At 38.0% G+C, this 24,998-nt stretch overlaps 2 protein-coding genes across 4 annotated transcripts; one reads left to right on the forward strand and one right to left on the reverse strand.

Moving 5' to 3' along the window:
* Positions 1–316: 316 nt before the first annotated feature.
* Positions 317–15,102, forward strand: LOC101479535 (RCC1 and BTB domain-containing protein 1). 3 transcript variants are annotated; one of them, XM_012919155.5, is made up of 13 exons: positions 317–459; positions 2,409–2,656; positions 5,510–5,660; positions 5,743–5,909; positions 7,343–7,501; positions 7,596–7,703; positions 9,087–9,229; positions 9,306–9,496; positions 10,640–10,766; positions 10,893–11,044; positions 11,256–11,386; positions 11,594–11,684; positions 13,962–14,090. In XM_012919155.5, the coding sequence occupies exons 2-12, from the start codon at positions 2,531–2,533 to the stop codon at positions 11,639–11,641; spliced, it is 1,503 nt and encodes a 500-aa protein (XP_012774609.1). In that variant the 5' UTR covers positions 317–459; positions 2,409–2,530; the 3' UTR covers positions 11,642–11,684; positions 13,962–14,090. The 3 variants fall into 3 exon arrangements, 2 of the variants coding, with proteins under 2 accessions (XP_012774609.1, XP_004551306.1); XM_004551249.5 differs by lacking the exon at positions 11,594–11,684 and having other exon boundaries at positions 13,962–15,102; XR_013093432.1 differs by lacking the exons at positions 11,256–11,386; positions 11,594–11,684; positions 13,962–14,090 and having other exon boundaries at positions 10,591–10,766; positions 10,893–11,031.
* Positions 15,103–15,144: 42 nt separating this feature from the next.
* On the reverse strand, positions 15,145–24,622 carry phf11 (PHD finger protein 11). Its single transcript, XM_014410181.3, has 18 exons — positions 24,387–24,622; positions 22,511–22,615; positions 22,290–22,423; positions 22,122–22,156; positions 21,941–22,044; positions 21,153–21,223; positions 20,986–21,035; positions 20,818–20,897; positions 20,706–20,728; positions 19,507–19,574; positions 19,329–19,417; positions 19,193–19,212; positions 18,821–18,864; positions 18,671–18,723; positions 18,233–18,392; positions 16,773–17,144; positions 16,611–16,682; positions 15,145–15,853 (listed from the first exon to the last, which is right to left on the reverse strand). The coding sequence occupies exons 1-18, from the start codon at positions 24,492–24,494 to the stop codon at positions 15,777–15,779; spliced, it is 1,665 nt and encodes a 554-aa protein (XP_014265667.3). The 5' UTR covers positions 24,495–24,622; the 3' UTR covers positions 15,145–15,776.
* Between the last annotated feature and the right edge of the window lie 376 nt (positions 24,623–24,998).

Below are 24,998 nucleotides of genomic sequence, written 5' to 3' on the forward strand. Positions count from 1 at the left end.
TTGGGCTTCAAAAGATCAGATGTCTCCAACTTCAAATCCTAGGTGTTTATTAAGTTCTGGTTATATCCATGTTGCATTTTGGATACGGCATAAAAGAATAACTATCTAACAAAAGTCTTATTTTTCTTAAACCTGACCAAATATTCCTCTATATTCCTCTTCGGCGAATGAATGTGAAATCTAGTGTACTACTTGGCGGTTAACTGCATACTAATCTAGCTGAAAACCACAGCTAGATTTGGTAGGAAAATGCGAGGTGGGGATAGAGGCGAAAGGGAAATATTGGTGAAATCTGCAATCGACTGTGCTGGTCTTAGAATCACGTGACATTATTTTTCTCCTCACTTCCGCAAATAAACGCACTTGAGCACGGCGGCCACGGACTGTCAGCCGTTATGTGCCATGGTGAGGCGGCCAGGAGCAAGCGCCAACGGCCGTAGAAGCGGACCTGCCTAACGGGTGAGTCAACGAGAACGTATTAATGTTGTAGCTTTAAAAAACAAACAAACAATCGAACTGAAATGTGGTTTGTTTGTTTTTTTAAAAAAATCTTAAACGCTAGCTGTAGCCAATTAAAAGATAAGTTAGTACCGATTTTCCCGGCGGGTGCGTCAAGTACCAGCTGCATTCACGGTGTGTTATGATGCGTCAGCTGGACTCACTGTGCTGAGTAATCCCTTTGTTAACAATAGCAAACATTAAACAGCAAGCTGTGGTCATGTAACAGTAACTACGAGTGGTTTTAATCATTACACATGATGCAGGTGGGAGGGGGTGGGTATTTACGGGATGACGCCTGTGTTGTGTCAAAAAGGGATTTCCGGCATTTGTCAAAAATAAACAAATAAATAGTCCGTCTTTAAAGTGTTGTAAATTACTTGTCAAGCGTATCTCTTCTGAATGATACCAAGTTAGTTTTAGTCAGAAAGAACATTCATGTCATAAGGTAGACGCTTTTAACAGGGGAAAAAGGCTCTTATATATCCTTTACTTATCCAGGGAGAAAGTCTAACTGACATTTAAAATAGCTTTTTCAAGAAAAAGCTAGCCAAGAGGGCAGCAAAAAAAAATAGAACATCACAGTTCTTTTGGGATATTTAAAGTCACCTTAAAGGTGCGGAGCAATTGTAATGTGGGTGCATAACACAGAGTCATAAAGATTATTGCAACAAAGGTCATTTCTTTATTTTATATATGACCCCTTTATAAATCCTGTTGATTACAGTCTACCAAAATAAGCAAAGATATTACACTTAAAGTTTTAGTTAGTGTTTAGCACAACACTGATTTAGCCGTGTTGTTACCAAACAAAGAACCTCTGTGACCCGGCTTACTACGCTTTTAACACCCATTTTATCAGAAAACCTTAAGACCTTGAGGATCATAAGCTGTGTTTACCCATAACCATATAAGTGAGAGTCAAAACAGCATGTGTGTGTGTGATGTCTGTGATGAATATAAAGTAGAAGATTCTCCAAAGCAGAATTATACTTTTTAAAACTGAGTTAGAGTAAGCTACGGGGAAAATAAAAGTAAGGATGCAACGTTACATTTGCCCAGCTCGCAGTGTCATCTGATATCGGTTGTGAAGAGCAAAATGATCATTTTTGTAGCACTTGCTTGAATCTGAGCAAGAAGTAAAGGCTGTACACGTCATAATTCACCTTGCTGCTTCTGTGAGCAGTCACATCACCAATGAACGGTAGTGGCCTAGCTCCACTGGCATCCATATAAACTTAAACAAACAAAGCAATTATACAGAGCACAACATGTAGTGAAATGCTTGTGTCCGAGCTGCGGACAGGCTGTAGACGTAGCCACGCCACTTACATTGATCAGAAAGTTTGTTAACTTGTTGCCTTAGGTCCCAAGACTCGTATGCTCTAAAGATTTCCACTGAACTTAGAGAAAGAGCATTAAACTTTGCAGCTCCTTACTCCTAGAATCAGATGCAGGCCTTTTGGTCTTGCTGAGGTTCCTGGTGCACTGATTCTTTTAAAGAATGTAGCAGATTGTTGATTAGACTCCACCTAAAGTTTTTTTTTCTTTTAAATCTCTGATATGTTTTATTTTGTTTTTTCCACCTAATGATGACCTCCTCCACTTGCACTGATGTCTCTTTGGACCTCATATTTAAAATTACAATAAAAAGCAATAAAATGTAAATTAAACACTTTGTCATGAAATAACAAGTGAATAGCCTTTATCTGGCCATAAAACTTCTGAATATGTATGAAAATGGCTGTACTTCCAAAACAGCCATTGACTCTTTTTTTTTTTTTAAACAAGCCAAAAACCCTTGACTTAAACCTGAAGCCCTTTGAATTAAAGCTACACTGAACTAACAATATATTGTGAAAAGATGATTATCTGGAAGACATTACAATTTTGCTTGTGTTTGTGTCCAGTGACTGCAGCGCTGGCAGCCTTGCCTCTTCAGACCTTCCCCCTCTCCCTGTCCCGTGTCCCACCTGTGGATTGAAGTTCATCCTTCTAGCCTGCCGCCCTTGCCACATACTGTGAGGACACCATGGTGGATGTAACCAAGTGGCCCATTTTCAGCCTGATGGGGCCTCAGGAGCTCGCTTCCATACGGAAAGCATGCGTGTTTGGATCATCTGCTAATGAGGCCATCTACATTACCAATGATGATGAGGTGAGGGGTCAGAGGGAAAACGGGGTTGTGGTTGTGTGTTAATCAAGAGCAAGATGACTGAAAGCTTTGAAGCTTGCTTCATGTTGCATAATTGATAGTCAGATGACCTGTTGTTTTTCCACGTTTTTAGCCTTTAAGCTACATTTCATGTTTACATTATTATAATTTCATTCAGCCTAGTGTGGATTGTTTGAGTGTCCTACCTTGAAAACAGCTGTTGGGTTCAGTTTATAGCGCATTCAACTTTAATCAGTGGTAGAAGAAAACATGCTTACAGTAGGTAATCCACCACAGAGCATGCTTACACTGCATTGCATTTTTTTATGTCAGTGTTATTGTAGCATGATAAACAGAGACTGCCTCTCAGTAGCTGTGTGTTTTAAGCTGTAGTACTCAATATTTCTGACAATAGCTCCAGGGAAAGAACCAGATTTTTCTTCTGGAGACCATAAAGAGAACCAAAAGTTAAAGAATAAATAACAATAATAACAATTTTAAATGTTGTATTGTAACAGCCTGATGTGTAAAGATTGCAGTTGAATGCTAGTGTTGAAAATCAGTTATTTGCCATTTTAAAAAAGCTCAAAACTGTTAAGACTTGCTGAAAAGTATTTATTCACATGATGTAACACAGAACAGCAACAGGTGCCTCAAGGCGCTTCACCTTATATTGTAAGGTAATAAAGACCCTACAATAACTCAGAGAAAACAAAGAAACCCCCAACAATCAGATGACCCCTTTTAGCAAAGGCTTTGTTAAAAAAAAAAAAAAAAAAAAAGTTTCGGAAAGAAAAGAAGGCAGGCTTTACAGGGATATTCAGTGTATCACGGTTCACAAAGCATTCCCAAGTTCTGCTGTCTGAACACTGAAAAGATGCTCCTGAAAGATGAGAATTATCTTGTAATTTTACAGCCAAAATTACAAAATAAGCTTAAAGGGTTCAAGACAGTTGTTTAAAAGGATGGATCTCTGGTCCTTTCATCCTTTTTTAATTAGTACTAAAACTTGCAGTAGCTACCTAGATGATTTGAATTACTTTGATGTTGTTGGTGTTTTAGCTCAGTGGTTCTCCAGGATTCTGCAACCCAGCTAAGGGGTTTTAAATTTTTTAAAATAAAATTTATATACACAGTTTATACCGTGTTGTGTGTCGTTACCTCTTAAGATGTTGATTCCACTCTTGTGAAAGTGTTCGATTATGGTGATGCAAGGGGATCTTCACTGTGCTTACATATGCTGGATTCTGTCTATCATGGAGCACTGAGATTTATTACAAACCTTAAAGCTTTTAAGAGTCACATGCTGTACATTGCCTGCTTAGGTCGGGTGATCTGCTTTGTCATTTTGAAGACTCAACCACCGATATAGTCTTATTGATAATATCTTGGTCTGTTCCCATCTTACTGACTTACATTGATCAGAAAGTTTGTTAACTTGTTGCCTTAGGTCCCAAGACTCGTATCTTCTGTGTGCTCTAAAGATTTCCACTGAACTTAGAGAAAGAGCATTAAACTTTGCAGCTCCTTACTCCTAGAATCAGATGCAAAATGAACTACATTTAAGGAACTGGTCTCACTAAATGAACTTAAAGAGACTGCAGTTCCTTCAGCCTGAAAATGTTTTGCCTGAATATTATTACCCTCGTTACTGACACTGACTTATTATAAAGACTGTTGAGGTTTCAGGCTTTATTGATGCTGAAGTTGTAGTTTTACATTTTGGTTAGTTTCGTTTTTTTAATAAGCTGTATTTTAGTGTAGTTAATTTGTGTTTGTGTGTGTGTGTGTGTGTGTGTGTGTGTGTGTGTGTGTGTGGGGGGGGGGGGTTCTGTGTGTGGGGGGGGGGTTCTGTGTGTATTTGTCTGTGTTGCATAAAACATAGTTGGGCAGGGATGGCTCAGTAGGTAAAGTGGTCGCCCCATGATCGGAAGGTCGGCGGTTCGAATCCACTTAACGGCTACCCTGAGGTACCCCTGAGCAAGGTACCGTCCCTACACACTGCTCCCCGGGCGCCTGCTTAGTGGGCTGCCCACTGCTTCACTGAGTGAATGGGTCAAATGCAGAGAAAAACAAGTAATTTCCCCATGGGGATCAATAAAGTATCCATTATTATTATTATTATTATTATTATTATTATTATTAACACACACACCTCTGTTGTTTGTATTGCTGTCTTTCTTGGCAAGGATGTGGTTGTGAGTCCTATTCTCCTGGTTAAATAAAGGTTAGCTAACTAACCAACTAAATAAATAAATGAATAAGAAAAAATGTTATTGTTTGGCCAGAAGAAATTCTATGTTAGTTTGTTTGTAAGGCTGCAAAAAATCACTCCTTTTGGTTTGTATCTTGGCACATTATCTAGCTCATAAGCATTAACAAATATTTGAGTCAGTCTACATTATCAGGTGATGCGAAACCCAAGCCAGCTAAATCAATGTTAAGATTTTAGGAGAAAGGGGGGTCCTTTCCCTGGCTCCTAGAAATGTGAGCACCTCTGCTTTAACACATGCTAAGTGGCTAAATCGTGGTACCACTGTGATAAGAAAAACACTTTTTAGAGGTTTGTGAATGGGAACTTTGTCAAGTGTAAAAAGATTTTTCATACCATTGTAATGAATTTAAGTCAGGAAAGAAAATGCAACTTTCTTTTAAAATGATCTTTTATATTTGTGTTATTGCACAATTAACACACATCTTCCTCTCAGTGTTGCCTGCTGGTGTTGATGTTTCTGTGTTTGTACTCTGACCCGTTCCCTACTCAGCTGACTGGCGCTGTCTGTTTAGCACTCCTTATCACCAATCAACACTGAATTCTTTTTTTCTTTTTTCCTCTCCCCCGACCTCCACACTCAGGTGTTTGTGTTTGGGCTGAACTGCAGTAACTGCCTGGGAACAGGGGACAGCCTGAGCACAATTGTACCCAAAAAACTGGACTTCCTGAGTGGCAGAAAGGTGGTTAGCCTGACTTACGGTAGTGGACCCCACATCCTGCTGGCCACAGAGGGTAGCTTAACAAAAGATGTAATCCTCCTCTTTACAGTTGGATTAAAAAGTGCAGGAGAATGACTAAACTCTTTGTATTTCAGATGGAGAGCTATTTGCCTGGGGCCATAATGGCTACAGCCAACTGGGAAATGGGACAACCAACCAAGGAGTAGCTCCAGTGCTCGTGTCTGCCAACCTGCTCAATAAGAAGGTCACAGAGGTGGCCTGTGGCTCTCACCACTCAATGGCTCTAACTGATACAGGAGAAGTGAGTTTGTAGGAGTTAAAGAAGAGAGACAAAAATAATTCACTTTTACAGCAGATTTACAGAGAGGGAAATACAGACGCCTGTTTGAAACTTTTCTAGTTACACAGGTGACTCTGCTCTGACTAAAGCTGTTACCTAGTTAATGGACCCTAACACTTACCCGTATTCCAGTCACAGCTACATTTGAGCCCCCTGAGTTAAGAACCTAGAAAAATAAGCCCAGCCACAAGGAATGTATTGTGCTTCGAGTTGCTTCACACAGTTAGTGAGCTCCGTTAGATCCTGGCCTGGCTGGTCAAACTTTTTTTTCCCCTGTTTTTAATATGAGGGATGCAGCTATCCTGGTAGCTAGAGAGTCTGTGTATTTTTCTTGTTATACAGCTGATACAATAATCACATTTGGATCTTAATAAATCCATCATTCACTGCTGTGAACATGGCTGACATGTTCTTGCAAATCTTACAAAAAAATTAAACAAACAAAAAAACAGTAATAACCATAAAACATGAGCCAAGTCAGCTCACTCTTTGTACAGTATTTACATTTAAGGGGATATTTTTATATTATTTAGTGTAATATATTTACATGTCATTTTGTTTTACACATACTTTCATAAATGATGTTATTAAAAATAAAATATAAATGCATACGTTTGTAGTACACTAAAAATGAGATAAGGGTAGCATGACATGTTTGCTTTGATTTCAAACATTATGGAGGAGTAGGTAAAAGATTATAGGTATTGATTTGTAAATGACTTAAATAACACGAATAACTTGAGCTTAATAGAATAGCTTTTTATTGTCACTGTTACAAGAACAATGAAAGGCAGTTTGGCATTTCTCCATGTGTGTGAAGTACACATTAGCGTAAGTATTTACACAATAACAGACAAATTTACATTTACACAAGAAAGATATGTACAAGTTATACATACATGCACATACATACATATATGTATATATACATGTATGCATCCGTACATACATACACACACATATTTCCACACATATATAATAGTATACCTCATCTCTGACAGTAACCATGCAGCTCATTCTTTCTCTCTACAGTACTTTCTTTAAAGATGTAACACATTATGGGGTCGGCTTAAAAAAAGATGTGAAATATAAAAGTGAGGTCAGAGGTCAAATGTGACATGATATTTGGATGCAAACCATAATGTGATATTTATAATTCCCATATATCATTCCTTGTGTGCCTTTATGTTGTCAGTACAAACAATGTAAGCAGTAAGAACTATCATTTTAAGTAGCTTTATATTACATTGTCACTTTGACCTTAAGATAAATCTGTTGACTCGAAGGAGAAGTGAGAGGGGGTAATAACCTTTTCAAATTATTTTTAAAGTATCTGGCTTTCATAGAGAATTTCATCCTGTTCTTATTCTTAACTTTATCTTTTTGCCCGGCAGGTGTATGCATGGGGTTACAATAACTGTGGTCAAGTGGGCTCAGGCTCCACAGCGAACCAGCCCACACCCCGCAGGGTGTCCAGCTGCCTGCAGAACAAGGTGGCTGTGAGTATCGTCTGTGGTCAGACCTCATCCCTGGCAGTAGTGGACAATGGAGAGGTGATTTTTTTTTTAACTTATCCTGGAGCTTTATGAAACAGTATTGGCTTACTCTCACTGAAGCAGCACTCATGTTCTCTTTTTGTCTCTCTAGGTGTACGGTTGGGGCTATAACGGCAACGGACAACTTGGACTTGGAAACAATGGGAACCAGCTGACCCCCTGTCGACTTGTTGGTCTGCAGGGTTTATGTGTGCAACAGGTGTGAGATTACACACGTCAGGTTACTGTGAAACAATTTGTATGAAGTTTTAAAAAAAAAAAGACATATATTCTAATGTTTTTATATGCCTCAACTACAGCTAGATCCTGATGTTTTTGGGTTGGGCAACTCTTAGGAATGCCTTGAGGGAATTTGGCAAAAACAAGGACTCAGGAATGAACTGATTATAATCACTAGACTTGTTTGTGTCAGAAACTCAATAATCCGTATGCTAATCATAGAAAACAAAAATCCACACATACCAGTATCTAAAATGATATATAATAACATCTCTATCCAAAATATCAAAGATTAGACCTTTTCTTATTGTTTTTTTAAATGCAGAAAAGTACTTTCATAAATAAATTAGTAAATTTTACTATTCCTCCCAAACTGCAGTGAGTTGTTTCTTTCGCTGAAACAAATGAAAATGAATTGCTGTCATATTATCGTGGTGTACAAAAGCAGTTACTACAAAATTCTATAACAAACCAAATGTCAGGAACTTACATCATTTACTAATATATTTCTTCAAATATATACTTAACTAAACTTCAACAGAAAGCAGGATATTGACCTGTTTCTGTTATTTCGCTTGTCTCCAAAATTGTCCTTGTAACTGTTTCAGTCCTTTGACTGTTCATACCGAGGCTGCTGGATTATAGCAGGCTTGGAGCTCTGGATAGTTTTAGCTTTAGCTTCGTTTTATTGGTCTTCCACCGTTGTGTCTTCCTCACTCACAGTGAAGAACTCGTCATGCATGAGTTCTGTACGAACGACTGTTTGTTGCACATGTATGAAAGACTGTACATTTTGGATTACAGTTTATATGTGCTTTTATATTTTATATATTCTTTTGTGCAGAATAAATGGCATAAGTAGCTCTATGTTAGATATGGACATTTATGCAGGGCCTGTGACTTTATTTATTTAAATTGTAGTTGGGTTTATATTCACTTGTTTTTATGTTTTGTTTTTTTTTCCTTAAATGAGCATTCTTTACAGTAATGATTTAAAATCTTAGCACTCCTGTAAAACTACTGCCAGAGTAATTATAAAACACCAGAATTTGAGTGTGATGCTGTATGTTGTCCAAAAAGGAGTGAAGTTCCCAAAATACAATATTTTACACAGGAATCTTTGTATTATTATAGGGTCTACCTTACAATATAAAGCGCCTCGAGGCAACTATTGTTTTGATTTGGTGCTGTATAAATAAAATTGAATTGAAACCACAATTAAGAGGCTGTAATAAGCACATCTGTAGTATAGAATGTATAAAAAATGTTGCTAATAATTTGGAATTATTTTATTTATTGTAGACAAGAGTTTCAAATACTACGTTATATTGAAAATTGTTTGATTTTTTTTTCCCCTCTCTAGATCGTGTCAGGATATGCACACTCCATGGCACTAACGGATGAAGGGTTGCTTTACGCTTGGGGTGCCAACACATATGGACAACTGGGCACTGGCAACAAGAGCAACCAGCTGAGCCCAGTTCAGATTCTGACTGAGAAAGAGAGGTGAGGTAAAGCATCACACATCTAACTCATCCTGTCCCTGCACCACCATCCACTGACTTCTCTGCTCCTTTAACAGAATTGTAGAGATTGCTTCCTGTCACTCCACACACACGTCAGCTGCTAAAACCCAGAGCGGTCAGGTGTACATGTGGGGCCAGTGCAGGGGCCAGTCCATAGTGCTCCCTCACCTGACACACTTTGCCTGCACCGATGATGTCTTTGCCTGCTTTGCCACCCCCTCAGTAATGTGGAGGCTTCTTTCAGTGGGTAAGAGAATGATCTGAAAGAGTCCAAGGATAGCACTAATTATGTAGTATTACTAATTTTTGGATTTCATTCCATTAACCACAAATGTATGGCTATTGATCACTGTTTGTTTTATGAAGCTCTTTTTATTTGATGTGCAATTATAAAATGTATTGACTCCGTCCATAAAAGATAAAAACCTTCCCTTATTTGTCCACTGTTCTCTTCAATGTCATCTTCTTGTGCACCTCTCCTTGGAAGTCTTACATGCCAACTTGTGTCAAACTGACCTTCACTGAAAAGTGAAAGTTGGTTCTTTGGCTATAACGTGGAGACCAAAGAGCAGTTTTCATTTGGAAAGTCCAATCTTGAAGTCAACGCATCTCTGGCTTGTATTACGAAACAAGTTCAGCTCACCCAGGCTTTCATTCCATTATCTGGCTTTCCTTATCCCAACACTTGGAATCAGGCTAAGCGGTCACACAAAGGTGGTTCACAACTAGGTAAAGATGTAATGTAAAAACATTTTAGTTAACAAAAAATACAAATAAAATATAGACTTTTGGAAAAAATGAAATGATGTTGTGAACTTTGAAAACTAAATTTTTAAAGAAAGACTAAAACTAACACTCAAACTAATAAAAACTAAAGTAAACATTTTTAGCTTTCTAAAGTGAAACAGGAAAACTTACTGTGTAGCAGGTTATCTCTACAGTGTAAGCTGGCAATGTATCCTGGAAAGAAGTAAACTGCCTTACATAATACAGAGAACCCAGAGTTAACCCTGAGGTTAGCTGGATAAGACCAAATCCAAATCGCTGTTAAAAAATTTTTTTATTTTATTTAACTAGAGAACACCTTACAACGTTTTTTGTTGTCCTTGTCCATTTTTTAAAAGTGTAATGCTGGCCTCGAACTAAAAATGAGCATATATTTATCAAAAAGTAATAAAAGTTTCAGTTTCAACATGTGTAATGCTGTCTTTGTCTTGTCTTTGTCTACCAAATATAGGGTTTAAAGGTTCTGAAAATCTTTCAGTGTTTTCTACACAGCTTCCCACCTTTTTGGAAGTGGGATTGGTCTCATTGCTATAATTGTTATCTTTCTGTTGCCAGAGCTTGAGTGTTGTGGGACCTGTATGTGTGCCGTTTTTTCCCCCTCCAGAACACGACGACTTCTTGACTGTGGCTCAGTCTCTGAAAAAGGAGTTTGACAACCCAGAGACAGCGGATCTCAAGTTCTGTGTTGATGGAAAATACATCTATGTCCACAAAGCAGTTCTCAAGATCAGGTTTGAATTTAACAGCCAAGCTGGTTTATCGGGTTATGGGAGTTATAAACCGTTTAAAAAGAAAACACATTATTGGGGGAAGAAATGGTTCTTGTAACACCTGTGTCTGTATCGTTTGCTGTGCAGGTGTGAACATTTCAGATCAATGTTCCAGTCTCACTGGAACGAAGACATGAAGGAGGTGATTGAAATAGACCAGTTCTCGTACCCTGTGTACCGCTCGTTTCTGGAGTTCCTCTACACAGACAGTGTGGAGTTGCCTCCCGAGGATGCTATTGGTCAGTCTCACATACACTTCACCACATGATCTCTGAGTGATTTCAGTACTACCCATTGACCTAGTATCAGTGATATTAGTAACAACGATATCTATTTGTCATGAGTTTATTACTTTTTTGTATTTTTATTTATTTCTGTGAAAGGGACTTCAACTAAAAGTTCTTGAATATAATCATAATTCCAGTCCTGTGTGGTTCTGTGTGCGCTCAGGGCTCCTGGATCTGGCCACCTCCTACTGTGAGAACCGCCTAAAACGCCTGTGTCAGCACATTATCAAGAGGGGAATCATCGTCGAAAATGCTTTTTCTCTGCTGTCTGCCGCTGTGCGCTATGATGCAGAGGTTAGTCTACCAACTATCAGCTGCATGTGTGATAATATGCAAATGTCCTTGAAAGCTCTTTTTACTTTAACACATGTAAAATTGATATTTTAGATTAAATCATAGAATGCTGGCTCCCTTAGTTCTGTTTTGTGAAAATCTTTGTTTTCTAAATAAGCTTATTCACTCCTACTGAGAATGCAGTAAGAAGGTTGATTTCACTCACAGGTCTGTACAGCCAGTATGATGCTACAGCCAGCAGCCTGTTTTGCATAAATAATGCAAACAAGAGGGAAACTATTAGCCTGTCTGCACAGAGGTAATAGAACGTATTTGTTAGCATAGGTTTCAATTTCAAAGCCAGACATGGCCGTATGGAACTTTTAATAGGACCTACCAATAAAGTCTGAAATTCATTTTATTATGACTTGTGTGCTGTTAATTACATTTACATTAGCATTAATATGAAATCCTGAAAATGCTCCCACACTTCTTTAATCAGTTAGGCTACAAATTAGACAGAACATAAATGCTAAAGCATCTGGTTTTCCAACAGTAGCTGTTGGAGTCACACATATGTGAACCTGACAGACACCACAGGCAGGTGAACCTTATGTGCAGGAAAATGACTCAAATCAGGCAGTGATTCACATTAGGTAGTGATGCTAGCAACCTTAAACAGTGGTGGATAAATATAGACAATGAATGTATTTGGGCTGGTATTTAAAGCACTTTCTTAGGCTTACTGACCTCTCAAAAGAATTTTATACTACAAGCCACATTATTAACCATTCACACACACATTGTTATCAAGCTAATTCTTTATATACATTGCTTTGTTGCAATTTGCAGTATGTTGTCCAAGGAAAAGTCAGTGGGAATTGAACTACCCACTTTTTCTTCCCCCAATAATGTGTTTTGTTGTTGTTGTTGTTGTTGTTGTTGTTGTTGTTTTAAAAACAAAATTCTTCAACACAAAAAAAAACCAAATCCAAAAAAGAAAAGAAAATTGTCTCAAAGTTGTGTTTAATCCATCGATGTAACAAATTAATAACGCTGCATAGTTAAATGCAGTGTTAGTAATGATTAATGATGAATTATTCTTAAGTATAGTTAAACTATTAAACTATTACAACCAAAGTTTTTCAAAAAGTTGAAAAACGAGTCTCCAGAGCCTTTTATTGTGCTTTAGTGCTCATCCCAAAAGTTTAATCTTTCTGTACTGCCAGTCACAGTGAAACTGCCTCTGCTTGTAGTGCATGTTTGGTATAATTTTACTATACACTTTTCATAGTTTATACTATTCTGCTATTCAACTGTCGTTTTATTTTACCAATATAAATGTCATAAAGACTGTTCTTCCTTACCAACTTACAGAAAAAATATGTATCAAAATTTTCAGGCCTGTGTAACCTTATAACAATGCAGCCGAGTCTAACTTATTATTTTTATAAATCACTGTTCAAACTTTCAAGAGAAGTGTAAAGGAAAATAAAATACCTGGAAGTTAGACAAAGTTAGGCCACTCAGTAATATGACCCTCACCCTGAAAAGTACAGTGTACTTACTGTTCCTTTGTTTCCAGTAAAAACCTAAATTGCTATCCCCTTAATCATTTGTCCTGTCTTTTAAGTATTTGTGGTTAAATAAAATTTTTTAATTTCAAATAAAATCCACTAAAATTTTGATTCATTTTTTTTTTCAGCAAGCGTTTGTTGAGCCTAGAGAGTCAATTGTGCTTTTGTGTTTTTGCAAAAATACTAAGCTGCAATATTAAAATGAAGAATTTTTAATTTCATACCTCAGTTCTTCATGTTCTTATGAAGGACTTCATAACTGCATGCATGAATGATTGAAATCTTTCATTCTTGAAGCCCTTTAAAGTAGATTTTGCTCTTGCTGGGGTGAAAAACTTTTTGTTTTTGTTTTTTTGTTTGTTTTTTCAGAACACATCTGTTTGAGGCAGCAGAGAAAAGATAAAGTAACTTTGTTAAAACATTGACCTTCAAAAAAAAAAAACAGCTAATGAAAACACCCACCAGTCCTGATTGGTGGATGACCAGCTCCACCTGCTGATCCGCAGCTGCCTCCTTAGCCATTTTCACACATGCACTGCAGCCCTGCTTTGATCTTTTATCCAACAGAAGTGAGAATGCATGACACAGTCAGACTCAACATTAATCTGCTTTTAACCCACCAGCTCAGCAATACAAAGATTATTTGATGTCATATTGTACCGACATGTCAGCAGGGCTACTAATAGTCTGATGCATCCACCACTACAGAGTGGGCATCATGTGTGCTGCCTCCTTCCTCCTGCACCCTTCATGCATCCACTCCGTCTCCCTCACCTAACAACACTAAGTTACATGTAGTGAATAAAACACATCTGATGCAGACTGTTGGCAGCTGTGTGCTACATGAGAAAAAAGCAAACCATGTGTGAGCAACTGGGGCTTAGAACAGTGGAACTGGGAGGATCACCAGGATGCAGGAAGCTGGGTCAGCACTACGAGACACTCAGACTGTCTGTTGTTGGAGCGTTTGACCAAGTTGAAGAACAGTTTATTTATTTGTTCTCTTCTCTGTCACTCAGGACCTTGAAGAATTCTGCTTCAAATTCTGCGTAAATCACCTGACTGAGGTGACTCAGACTGCTGCTTTCTGGCAAATTGACGGTAATCTGCTCAAAGATTTCATTTGTCGAGCCAGTCGCTGCGGAGCCTTCAAAAATTGACCACGTCTCAAGGTACAGATTTGGGCTGATGCAAAACACACGGCTGGACTCCAGGAAGGATTTTGCCTAATACATCGTTACCATCAGATGGAGATTTGCACATAATTTCAGTAGAAATCCTTAGATTTACCATCACTGTTAGATTTGTGGTTCATCTTCTTCCAGATTACTTAAATCAGAGCTGTAAGGTTGCAGCATTGTTCCATAATGCTGTTACAGTAGCTGTTTCCAACAGTGCCTGACTTTTAACTTACACATTGTGTAAAGTAGGAGCTCAGATTAATGGAGAGACATGACAATGCTTGAACTTATTTGTTTTGAACTAAAACTATTCTTGCCAGTTGCCTGTGACGGCTTTACTATTTCTAGTATTCTGTTTAAGTGACCAAGTTACTTGTAGATTTTGCATGTGTACTTTCAGGATGAGTTTACTTCTCTTTACTATAAGAGGTCATCATAGTTTGGATGTCATTTAGATTGAATGGTTTGAAGTATGAGAATCTAAACTTTTTTTTTTTAAATCCTTACAGTATTTAAAGACAGGACACTGAGCCTTAAGCCTTAAAGGCTTGATTAGATCTGTGTAGGTCAACTTCAAGGCTTCCAGTTTTCTGTTTAGATTGTAAGATGGGAACTTGGGTTTAATCTTTACAATTTTTTGCATTTCATTCTTGATTATCAGATTCCATATGTTAGATTGAATTATTATAAGCAGCTAAAGCACCATAATTTATATTTACAGGCAGTTAAACATGCCTGGTTGTCAGTTCACACAAACCAGAAACGTATGAATCCGGTTTAAGGCATGTGACCTTTCTTAGATTTCAGTCTGTATGTTGAAAAGAGAATTTTACAGTATAAGCATTTATAAAGTGGTTTTTGTAACTTCTGCACTACTGCTGTGAATATTTTTGAAAGATATTTGAAACTGAGGGTTATAAAGTGCCAGTTAAATTATCTAACCTATGCAAATAAATAAAAAAACACCTTGATCATCTTATCTGTAAACTTCTCAATGAGACAAAATGGAGAAAGAAAACTGTTTTTGTTTTTTTTTGTTTTTTTAAATCATAGTAAAGTCAGAAAAACAGCACATCAGGTTTTTCTTTGGGGTGCCAGTAAACTAGAACATGTTAACACTTTCTGCAAAAATGAAAAATATAAAATGATCAGAGTATGGGAAAAAAAAAATATAAAACTGCTCAAGTAACTTAACTTCAAGTGATTAATCCAACACATCTCTGGCATACTGTCATTACCGTCTTAAAACATTTTACTTTTTAAAACTCCTCTTTGATAAATAACATAAGAAAAAACAGACACTATGAACATAGAAATTCCTTAAACATTATATGGTAAACCTTTTTCAGTGTTTTTTTTTTTTTTTACAGTTTAAGAATCTTGTGGGATATAGTTTGATATAAATCTTTGTATTGTACAATAATATAGAAAAAAAAGAACAGTCTTGAATTCCAAAAAAACAAACATTTTTAGTAACTCAAATACAGCAAAACAAACAAAAAAAAACTTGAATCATTTCAGTTAATCACTCAGCTAAAATATCATTCATATTAAGGCCTACTCCATATAAAAGTATAAAAATTTTTTATAAAATGTAATCACAGACAAAAGAACCTAGCTTTAATAGCTAACACTCAGTAGCTGCTCATCAGCTCATTTTCTCAGTGCTGAGACGACATCTTTCATCGCTGCCGCTGCCTTCTGCAGTTCCATTTGTTTTTTCTGTAGCTCTGTAACCACAGTGAACTGTCATTTAGTGATTACAATAAAAAAGGAGAAACATCTTTTAAAAATAAAACAACAAAAAGTAAAACGACTTAATAGCAATTATTTCTACAGTATGTTTTTTTTCCCCCAAACTTCTGAAATAGTTCCCAAAGAGCTTTTAGCTGGAAAATTGGCATTTCAGTAATGCTGTGCACTGTGTCCTTAATAGATTTGCAGAAACGTGACTAGTGGAGGACAAAAACTGTTGCAGGCTTTAAGGGGAAAAAAACAACCTGCAGAAGATGAACAGTATCTGAAAGTCACATCATTAAGAAAAAAACCCCAATCAAAGACCTGGCAAAGGACTTGAGAGGTGCATCTGGTCCTGCCATATATCTCTGCAAAGTGTCCAGGAGCTCAGTGACACAAACCCCAGTGTCTAATAATCGTGCCCAGATGTCAGATGGTGTCTAATCAGCCACATTAGGACAGAAGTTGGATCAGCCTGTCATTGCAATTTTTAACTTTATTAACTTGATATTTGAATTATGCCCTTATATGGTTGTAGATTTTGGTTTCCACTGACCACTGCTGTTTCATTTTTTTCTCATTGAATTACAGAATATATCAATACACACAGTTTCCATGGTATTGTAAATGCTATGAGTATCTATAGGTCATCTGTTGAAACCTCTTGAAATGCTATCAATGAAGCAGATATTAACTTCTGTTAATCGGCCAACTAATACCACACCCCTAGAGCAGTACTGTGTACTTTACCTTCTTGCTGCTTAGCCACAAATTCTGACAATTTTCCAGAAGCTGCCATCACCGACAGTGCAAGATCATATTCTGTGGAGAAAAAAATAAAATTTTCACAATCCCCAGTTTAAAACATTAAAAAAGGTCAGACAGAGTCTCATAAGTGTCATGCACCCTTACCCTCCTGGCTGGCCTGATCTGACTGGATTTTGCTGGAGATATTTTTCATCCCATCAAGGAAGTCAGTGAAGATGGCCTCTGTACATCCTGCTGCATTACAGCTTTTCCAGAAGCTGCTGGAGTCAATTTTGGGCTCTGGACTTGAGGGAAGTGCCACAGGAGAGGAAGAGGAGGAGTTAATGGATACACTGGCGCATTCAGGCGGAGCCAGGGCTGTGGCCGAGCTAGTGCAGGGAGGTGAAGTATGAGACTTCAGGGAGGTGAAGTATGGAGGGGGAGATTTGGACTGGCCAGGAGAGGGAGGGGGTGAGACAGAGGATCCACCGGTGAGTTGACCCGGGGTTTGGACAGCGTTCTGCTTGGGACTGGACCCTAAGAAGAGAGTTAGTTCTATAAGTAATCCCATCTTTTTATCATTTCAAAACCCTTACTCCTGTCTGATTCTTAAAAAATCTACACATTTCATGCAACAGCAACTTCCTAAGCTTTCTAGATAAGTGTTTGACATGGCACATTTCTTCTTTCTACGTTTTTCAGTGAATGTGTCTTAATAATTTCATTGTGTGCTTTTTCAAACAAAGCTTGCACATAACCTTCACTTTGCGTTTTATAAATGTGAAATACTCTCGTAGCGCGACTTCTTTCTCATTCATAAAAATCATAAAGATTAATCAGCCACAAGATTAAAATCACCTGCCTTAATATTAGATCTGCTTTGTGCCACAGTAACACCTTTGAGCTGTCAAGGCAGGGATTCCACAAGCCCTCAGCAGGTTTCCTGAGGTATCAAGAACTAATATGACAGTAGCAGCTCGTTTAAGCTGCAAGGCAGGGCCTCATGGATGGGTCTCATTTTGTCAGCAGATCCCATAGATGTGCAATTGTGTTAAACTACTTGCTGAGATCATAAACTCACCAAGAAGTGCTTAAAGTTCTAGAAAACAAATTTTATATTCCTCTTTTTTTGCAATCAGGATAGTCCTTTTTACACCACAAAGCTACTTCCTTCTTTTATATATAGCCTATGGCTGTTGTAACTGCAATTCATAGCCATCAAGTCCTTAAACGTCCCATTTTTCAAATTCAAATGCATCAACTTTCAGAGGCAATTCTTGTTCCCTATAGTAGCCCACCCAGACTATACTACGGAAGAGGATTAGGGACACTGGAAAAAAAAAATCTGAGAAAAAAGTCAGACTTGTTCATCAAAATGATGTTTTTTTCAGAATTCTGAGAAAAAAGTCAGAATTCTGACTTTTTTCTCAGAATTCAGGAAAAGAAGAAAAAAGAAAAAAAAAGACGTGCCCATTTTTCCCCCCCCCCAGTGGCCCTAATCCTCTTCCGTACTATGCAGGTGTCTTTATAGTCAGATAAAAGTTTTGCCTAACTGCTGTGTAATCATTATCAAAGCTCTTTGTTCTTATAAAACATTTGATCAGTCCCAGGAGGAGAAACCTTACCCTCGTGTTCATCTACGACCGGCTCTACATCTGCATTAACCAGAACATCTTCAGGTGGAGCAGATTCAGTCTGAGGTGAGAGTTCACCAGCTGACATTGTAAGTGACTGGGTCTGTATGCAGATCTTTACGGGAAGCAGCAGACTCTCTGACTCAGCATCCTCAGAAGACAAAGAAAACACATCTCATCACACCTCATATGAATCCCATGCAAAAAAGAGGGATTTCCTTTAGTGACAAAATCTATATATATTTCTCTATATCTATATCTATCCATAGATAGAGAGAGAGAGATAAATAAAGAGAGAGAGAGATATAGAGATATATATAGAAGACCAAATCTTCATAGTTCTAAATTACCAAACATTAAATGTATAACAAAAAAAAGACCATTTATAGCTGCTAAAGACAACGATTAACACAATATCAGAGAACTCACTGATTCTATGATTGTGTCGTCTTCATCATTAAATTCATCCTCAATGCGATTTCCTAAAAGAACCAGACAAGAGGAGTTTGAAAAAATAAATATTTATATCTTTAAAAAAATATTTAGCAAACTATACACACTGAATCAACAACTGCTTACCTGATAAAGACACAGCAGGACTCAAGAGTCCTGAAGTGTCTCTTCTGTAAAGTGGAGAATATAATTTCAAAAAACGACCCTCTGCTGACATTTTTTACAGACCAAGAAAAGAAAAAGTATGTATGCAAAAGCCCTTTGGGGAAAAACTAAGCTTTCATAGGGGATAATTGCATTCATAACACATGTTTGTGCCTTTTGGTGGTGCTTTGATAGGCTGCAGTTTACTGAAACTTGCAGGTAATTAGCTTTACTGGTTAACTCTGGACAACTTTTCATAATTTTATATACATATAATTTAGAATTACAAATATTAGTGAGACCCCCCCCCCCCCCCCCCCCTGCAGAAACCCCTCCAAAACTAGCAAAACCTACCTGATAACCTCAGGCACAGTCTGCCATCACGAGAAGAGAAATCAACACGTGACAGGACAAAGATGAGACTTCAAATTATTAGACATATTCAGCATACAGTGATGTTATTGAAGAATTGATGAATGATTAGGCGTACTTCGAGCTCTGGGACGGAGTTTGCATTTTCATCTATATCAGACTCTAATGGGGCGTATATATCCATTGGAGTGTTATTGTCATTGTCAACTATATATATAAGATAAAAGAAAGGGGTTTGTTAGCTAGAGTGATAAGCCCACAGAGGTTACATTTTCTTCCCTTGCAACGGGGTTGACCTGAATTTGAAGAATCGGAGAGTCTCCTCTTCCGGCGAAGCTTAGGTTTCAAGAGGGTCTCCTCCCGCCTGTAACAAAGGTAAGGAATCATCACAGCTGTTTGCAAGGTTTGCACCATTTTTATTGTAACCAACAGGACACAATTTGCTCTTCTCATTTCTTTATATTGTCAAGCAGAAATGTTATTTTGTTGTTTGTTGTTATTTTTTTAAAGTGATCTTGAGCAATAGCTCTCCAGGCTTTCTGAAGTCTTTCAAAGTTTTGGTTGCTTTATCGCTCGTTTCCAGTCCAGTCCTTAAACCTGGGCATTTTCAGTTGAATGTTTCTTTTGTTTGTTAAACCCCTTAACACTGATCTATGAATCATTCAAGCTTAAAAAGTGCACTTACCTTAAGGGATAAACCAGTGAACCCATTGGAAATTGTATTTTCAGGCACTTTGTTACTAGCTGCCTGTTGCAAACATGTCACGTCACATCAAGACCTGAGAGATGCATCTGGTCCAGATGATCCATCTATTGTTCACTAAAGCGTCATCAGAAATGGTTTCAGTGTGGCTATCAAAAAGCCATTATTAATGATGCGAAACAGGAAGGAAATTAACAGGTCTTATGGAGTAATGAATTCAAATTGGTAAAATGTTGTCCAGTATGTTTGGAGGAGGTCAGGAGAGAGGGGCAGTCTACACTGATCTGGTGTAGGTCGGTCATAATTTGTGGCTGCATTTCAGCCAGTGGCGTTGGGGATTTTGCCAAAAACGATGGAACATAAATCTAGAAAAGGCAGATTTTCATCCACCATACAATACCACCTGGAAGGTTTCTGATTGGCAAGAAGCCTGGAGAATTATTCCTGTAGAATACATTGACATTTCCAGCTATTCATTCTCTTTTCCTTATCCAATATTGCGGGTCTAAAATGGGCCTATTTCCCATTTCCTAGCAAAATATAAAGAAATGAGCAATGACTTAAGACTATATAGACCCACTTGAGTTCCTGACTTGTTTTGTGGGTGAAAAAAAACCAACAACTGGGGTTTTAAGTGTGAAGTTGTTTAAAGTAAGAACGAACGATGGATCGAACTGTACAGACTTTTAAAATGAGCATTTAAGCTACCATATTAGATATAAGGGTGATATTCTAGCCAAAATTCTGAACGTAAAATTATTGTTCAAGACATAGCGAGCATCCCATACTTACTTGTCACAGTCACTCAACTGTCTCTGTTTAAAAAGCAAAGACAAAAAACTGTAAAAATAACAAGCAAACTTGAAAATAGAACTAAAAAACTTTAAGTGACTGTGAACAACACCTTGGAAGAACTACACATTGTACTGTTAGATGAGCTGGAGTCATAGCTGTGTACAGAGGATCCAGCTGCAGTACCTTCTCCTGCCAATTACAAAGCAATTTAGTATTTGGCACAATGGAAAAAATAACGACTTCATAGTAAATGTCAATCTCTCTGAGCAACACTTACCGTCGGTGTTCTTCTTAAGTGACGCAGGAGCATGTTTGTCACAATATGACCTAAAAACACACATCTGCTAATTACAATGTGATACATAAAAATAAAAAAAACAGAAAAATTAAACCACAGACAAATAAGTCAAAAAAGGGGGGGAAAAGATGTTTGTAAATACTCACATAACAATGCTATTAGACAAACTTTCCAAGCTGATATTACCTTCTCTCTTCTCACAGGTTAGGCAACATACCTCATGAAAACAAAACGGATTGGTTATTTATAACAGAGGAGAACGCACACACAAATGCACCACATAGCTCGCAGGTTAATGATGATAATCTCTGGCTCCATTCCACTGGTGGAGGTTTCTTCCTGTTAAAAGGGAGTTTTTCCTTCTCACCGTCACCAAATGCTTGCTTATGTGTTACTGTACACACTTTTACCTTACAATATAAAATACTCTAAAGTGAACGTTGTTGTCCTTTGGTGATACACAAATAAGGCTGAATTGATGATTGATTTTGTAATGGTATCATCAGACTTGTGGTCATGTCTTTGACTGAGTCTGACTCGAGTATGTTCAGCACCCCAACTGCTGATGTAGGAAATCGCACAGACATGCATGTGTAAAGTCTGCGCTTACACTGTTATTTTGCTTAATTCCTCATGGGATCTACTAATTTTGACCCATTTGGTTAACTACAGAAATTAACTGTTCGAGTCTGTGTTTATCAGTTAGTGCATTGTTAGCAAATCTTAGTCAATCAACTACCATCTGTGCATTCTTGCGATCCATGCTACATTGCTTCACATAGCAAAATTTGGCCTTTTGTTGAAATTACTAAAAAAAAAAAAACCACACACACAAAAACAACAACAAACCCAAAACTGCAGGATCAAGCTGCTAGAGAGAGATGGGGGGCCTCTCCCCCCCAAAAGTCTGTTTTAGTAAATCCATAAATCTAACCTTAGATGGTCCGGGTGCGTTGGGGTTTGGGGAGTTTTTGAGTTTTTTGGAGGTTCTGGGCTTTTTGGTGGAAGAGGCAAACTCATTTGTGGAAGCGCTTTTTTCTGGTCATGAGAAATAAAAATTAAAATCAAAGTCTGTCATACACTGAATAAATAAAGGATAAAAATTCAAAACTTACGTGTTTGCTGCTCAGAGTGAGATGAGCAGTATATCCTGTTAGAAAAACACATAAAACACATTTTTAGACAACTACAATTGTCCCAAGCAGTGCACAGCAGGAGTTTTTATTTTTAGGATAACTGAATATCTTTTTCGACAGGCAATTAAGCAGATCTGTTAAACTGACACATAGCGCCCATGGTCATCATCTTCAATAGTCGTCGCTCCCTCTTTAAGAGCACACGGGTAATGGTAGGACTTTTTGCAGCGTTTGACTTCACACCCAGCAGTGGCTCCCCTTTTCTTACAGTGGTTACAGGTCTAAAGCAAACAAAGGAGTAAGACATTTAAACATTGCTCCCAGTGCGCGCTATACTTTAAATCACACAATTTCTAATATATATTTACCAGCTTGCTTCCTCGTTTCACCTCATTCAGCACATCCCCCACCGAGAAGCCAAACAGGTCATCGTACTTTGGTGAATCCCGGCAAAAGATGCCAGCAGAAAATAACTGGAAATAACAAACAACACGAAATTCACGTGAAGGACATAAATGAGCATGAAGTAGAAAAACGGTAAATGGACTGGTTCTTATAGAGGGCTTTTCTACTCCACCTTACCACTCAAAGCACTTTATGCAGCATGACTCATTCGCCCAAGCACTTTTCTTCTATGCTTAAGTACTTTCTATCCAACATTGACACTTCAGGGGACACATTGAAGCAATTGGGCCCTGGACTTGGACTGGAGGAACCGCGATTGAACCCAGGGATTGAACCACCAACCTTCAGATTAGTAGATGGCCTGCTCTACCTCCTGAGCTACATCTACCCTAAACTTGTGAGTTCATAAATATGGCATTTGTCCTAAAGCAACTCAAAAGAGGTTAAGGTAATCCAGGTAAGTATGTGTAAATGCAAGTGCTTGTGCACGTGTCCCCTCTTGAAGTGTATTTTTTTTTTTAAAAAAAAGTAATAAAAACATGGCTGTACACTTAGATATAATCAGTTAAAATAATAGATTTGGTTTATTAGACTAAGTAAGCCAATACTTAAAATTCATAAACTAGCCACCAAATGTCATGTTTCCTCGGTTAAGATCCTCTGCTAAGCCTTGAGTGCAGACACCTTGTGCGTGGCTGTGTCTTCAGGCTGAGATCAGGTGACTGACTTGACACTAAGTATACTGCTTTGGCAGAACACTTTGGGTCATTATTCATTCACTCTGAGAAGGGCTGTACAATCACTTTGGCAGCATTTGGCTGAATCTGAGCTGAGACTGTAGCTCTGTACTCTTCACCGTTTATCCTGCCGCGTCTATCGGCAATCCCATCATCAGTAAACACTAGTGCTGGCCATGCTCACAACAAAACATAGATAATGTAGTATGCTTCAGCTCACGATGTGAAGGCTCTTTTGCTGACTTTTTTCTGGCAAAGTCTAATCTGACCTTCATGTTCTTGAGTGTAAACCGCGGTGTGCACCTCGTAAACCGTCTGCATCTCCATTCATGAAGGAGTCTCTAGACAATACTACGCCAACTTACTTGTTTACATGTTATCAAGTTGTTTTTTTTCTCTCAACCAAAGAAAGAATTTGTGTGATCACACACTTTAGTTGTCTTCTGTGGTCTTTCAGGCCTTTTGATGCTGCTGGGCCAAAAAGCGATTGCCTACCAAAAACAGATTTCCAGTATTTGCCAAAAAAAAAAAGTATCCCTCATGAATAATATAAAGTCATCTTGAGCCACAAGGTAGAAGCTGCAATCAGTTTTTGGCAAAATGACTTTTCTATATCTTTTATTTGTCCACATAAAAAGTCTCAGTGACACTGACAAAAATAGCTTTAAGAGGATCCAGGAGGACAGCAGAACTACATGGAACCCTTGGAAATCAGTTATGGCAGTGTTTTCCTGCTTTTTAAGAACGTACCACCTTCATCTGTATCCACTGTGATGCCATTAGAAGCATATACGGCACAAACTGTGCCGATTAGTGTTAATCGTCGCATTTTAATGTTACAGCAATTGCAACAGAACTCATCTTTAAACTGCTGGAAAGTTTATATGCATGAATCAATTTGTACGTTTATCAAAGGTGGTAGCCTATAAGGAAATTAAAGGCGTCAGGAAAAATTACTCGTGTGCGTTATTTTTATAACTTTTCCACACTTCTTGTCCACAGTTACGTTGTGGACTTAACCGCTGCACTGAGCGGTGAATCAAGTCCTCGTCGTTACACACGAAATAAAGACGAAGAACAAAAGAAGCGTGCTTGTATTTACCAGGCAGTTCTGGTGAGCCGTGACTTCATCTTTAGTCGACAAGGTTCCGGTAATCTTCGTCTCTTCGGATCGCTGACAAAGTATGCAGGCCACTCTGCTATTGCTCATTTTTTACCGACAAACACACCGCTTCCACTTTTTCTATCAGGCTTGCTCGCATGCGTCCATGTTGAATCAGCGCTGCTGTTCAAAAACGATTTCTTATCTACTTCGCCGCCCATTTCTTTGGGGTTGCCAGGTTCTATCAGAAACATCCTCCTTTCAGTCACCACCGCATGGAAACGCATTTCAATCGACGGAGAGAGAAACTGATGCGAAATTGCGACTAATAACCATCTTCTTTGGATAACTATTTTTTAGGTTACCTTCACTTTAATACCCGACAAGAAAAAAAAAAACTAACTAACCTTTGGCTGCTCACCAAATAAGATTCATTGTCGGCTTATTATTTCCGGTGAATATAGAGCTATGATATTAATCGATAATAATACAATATTTTGTATTTTTTAAAGTTTAAAAAAAAAAAAATTAGTAATAAAAATGTTCTCTGGCTGGGGAAAAAAAGTGGAGGCAAAAGCAACCTACATTGCAACCTATATTAGTTCACGGTTC

Source organism: Maylandia zebra, linkage group LG16, assembly GCF_041146795.1.
Source record: "Maylandia zebra isolate NMK-2024a linkage group LG16, Mzebra_GT3a, whole genome shotgun sequence".
In the NCBI taxonomy this organism is placed as follows: Eukaryota; Metazoa; Chordata; class Actinopteri; order Cichliformes; family Cichlidae; genus Maylandia; species Maylandia zebra.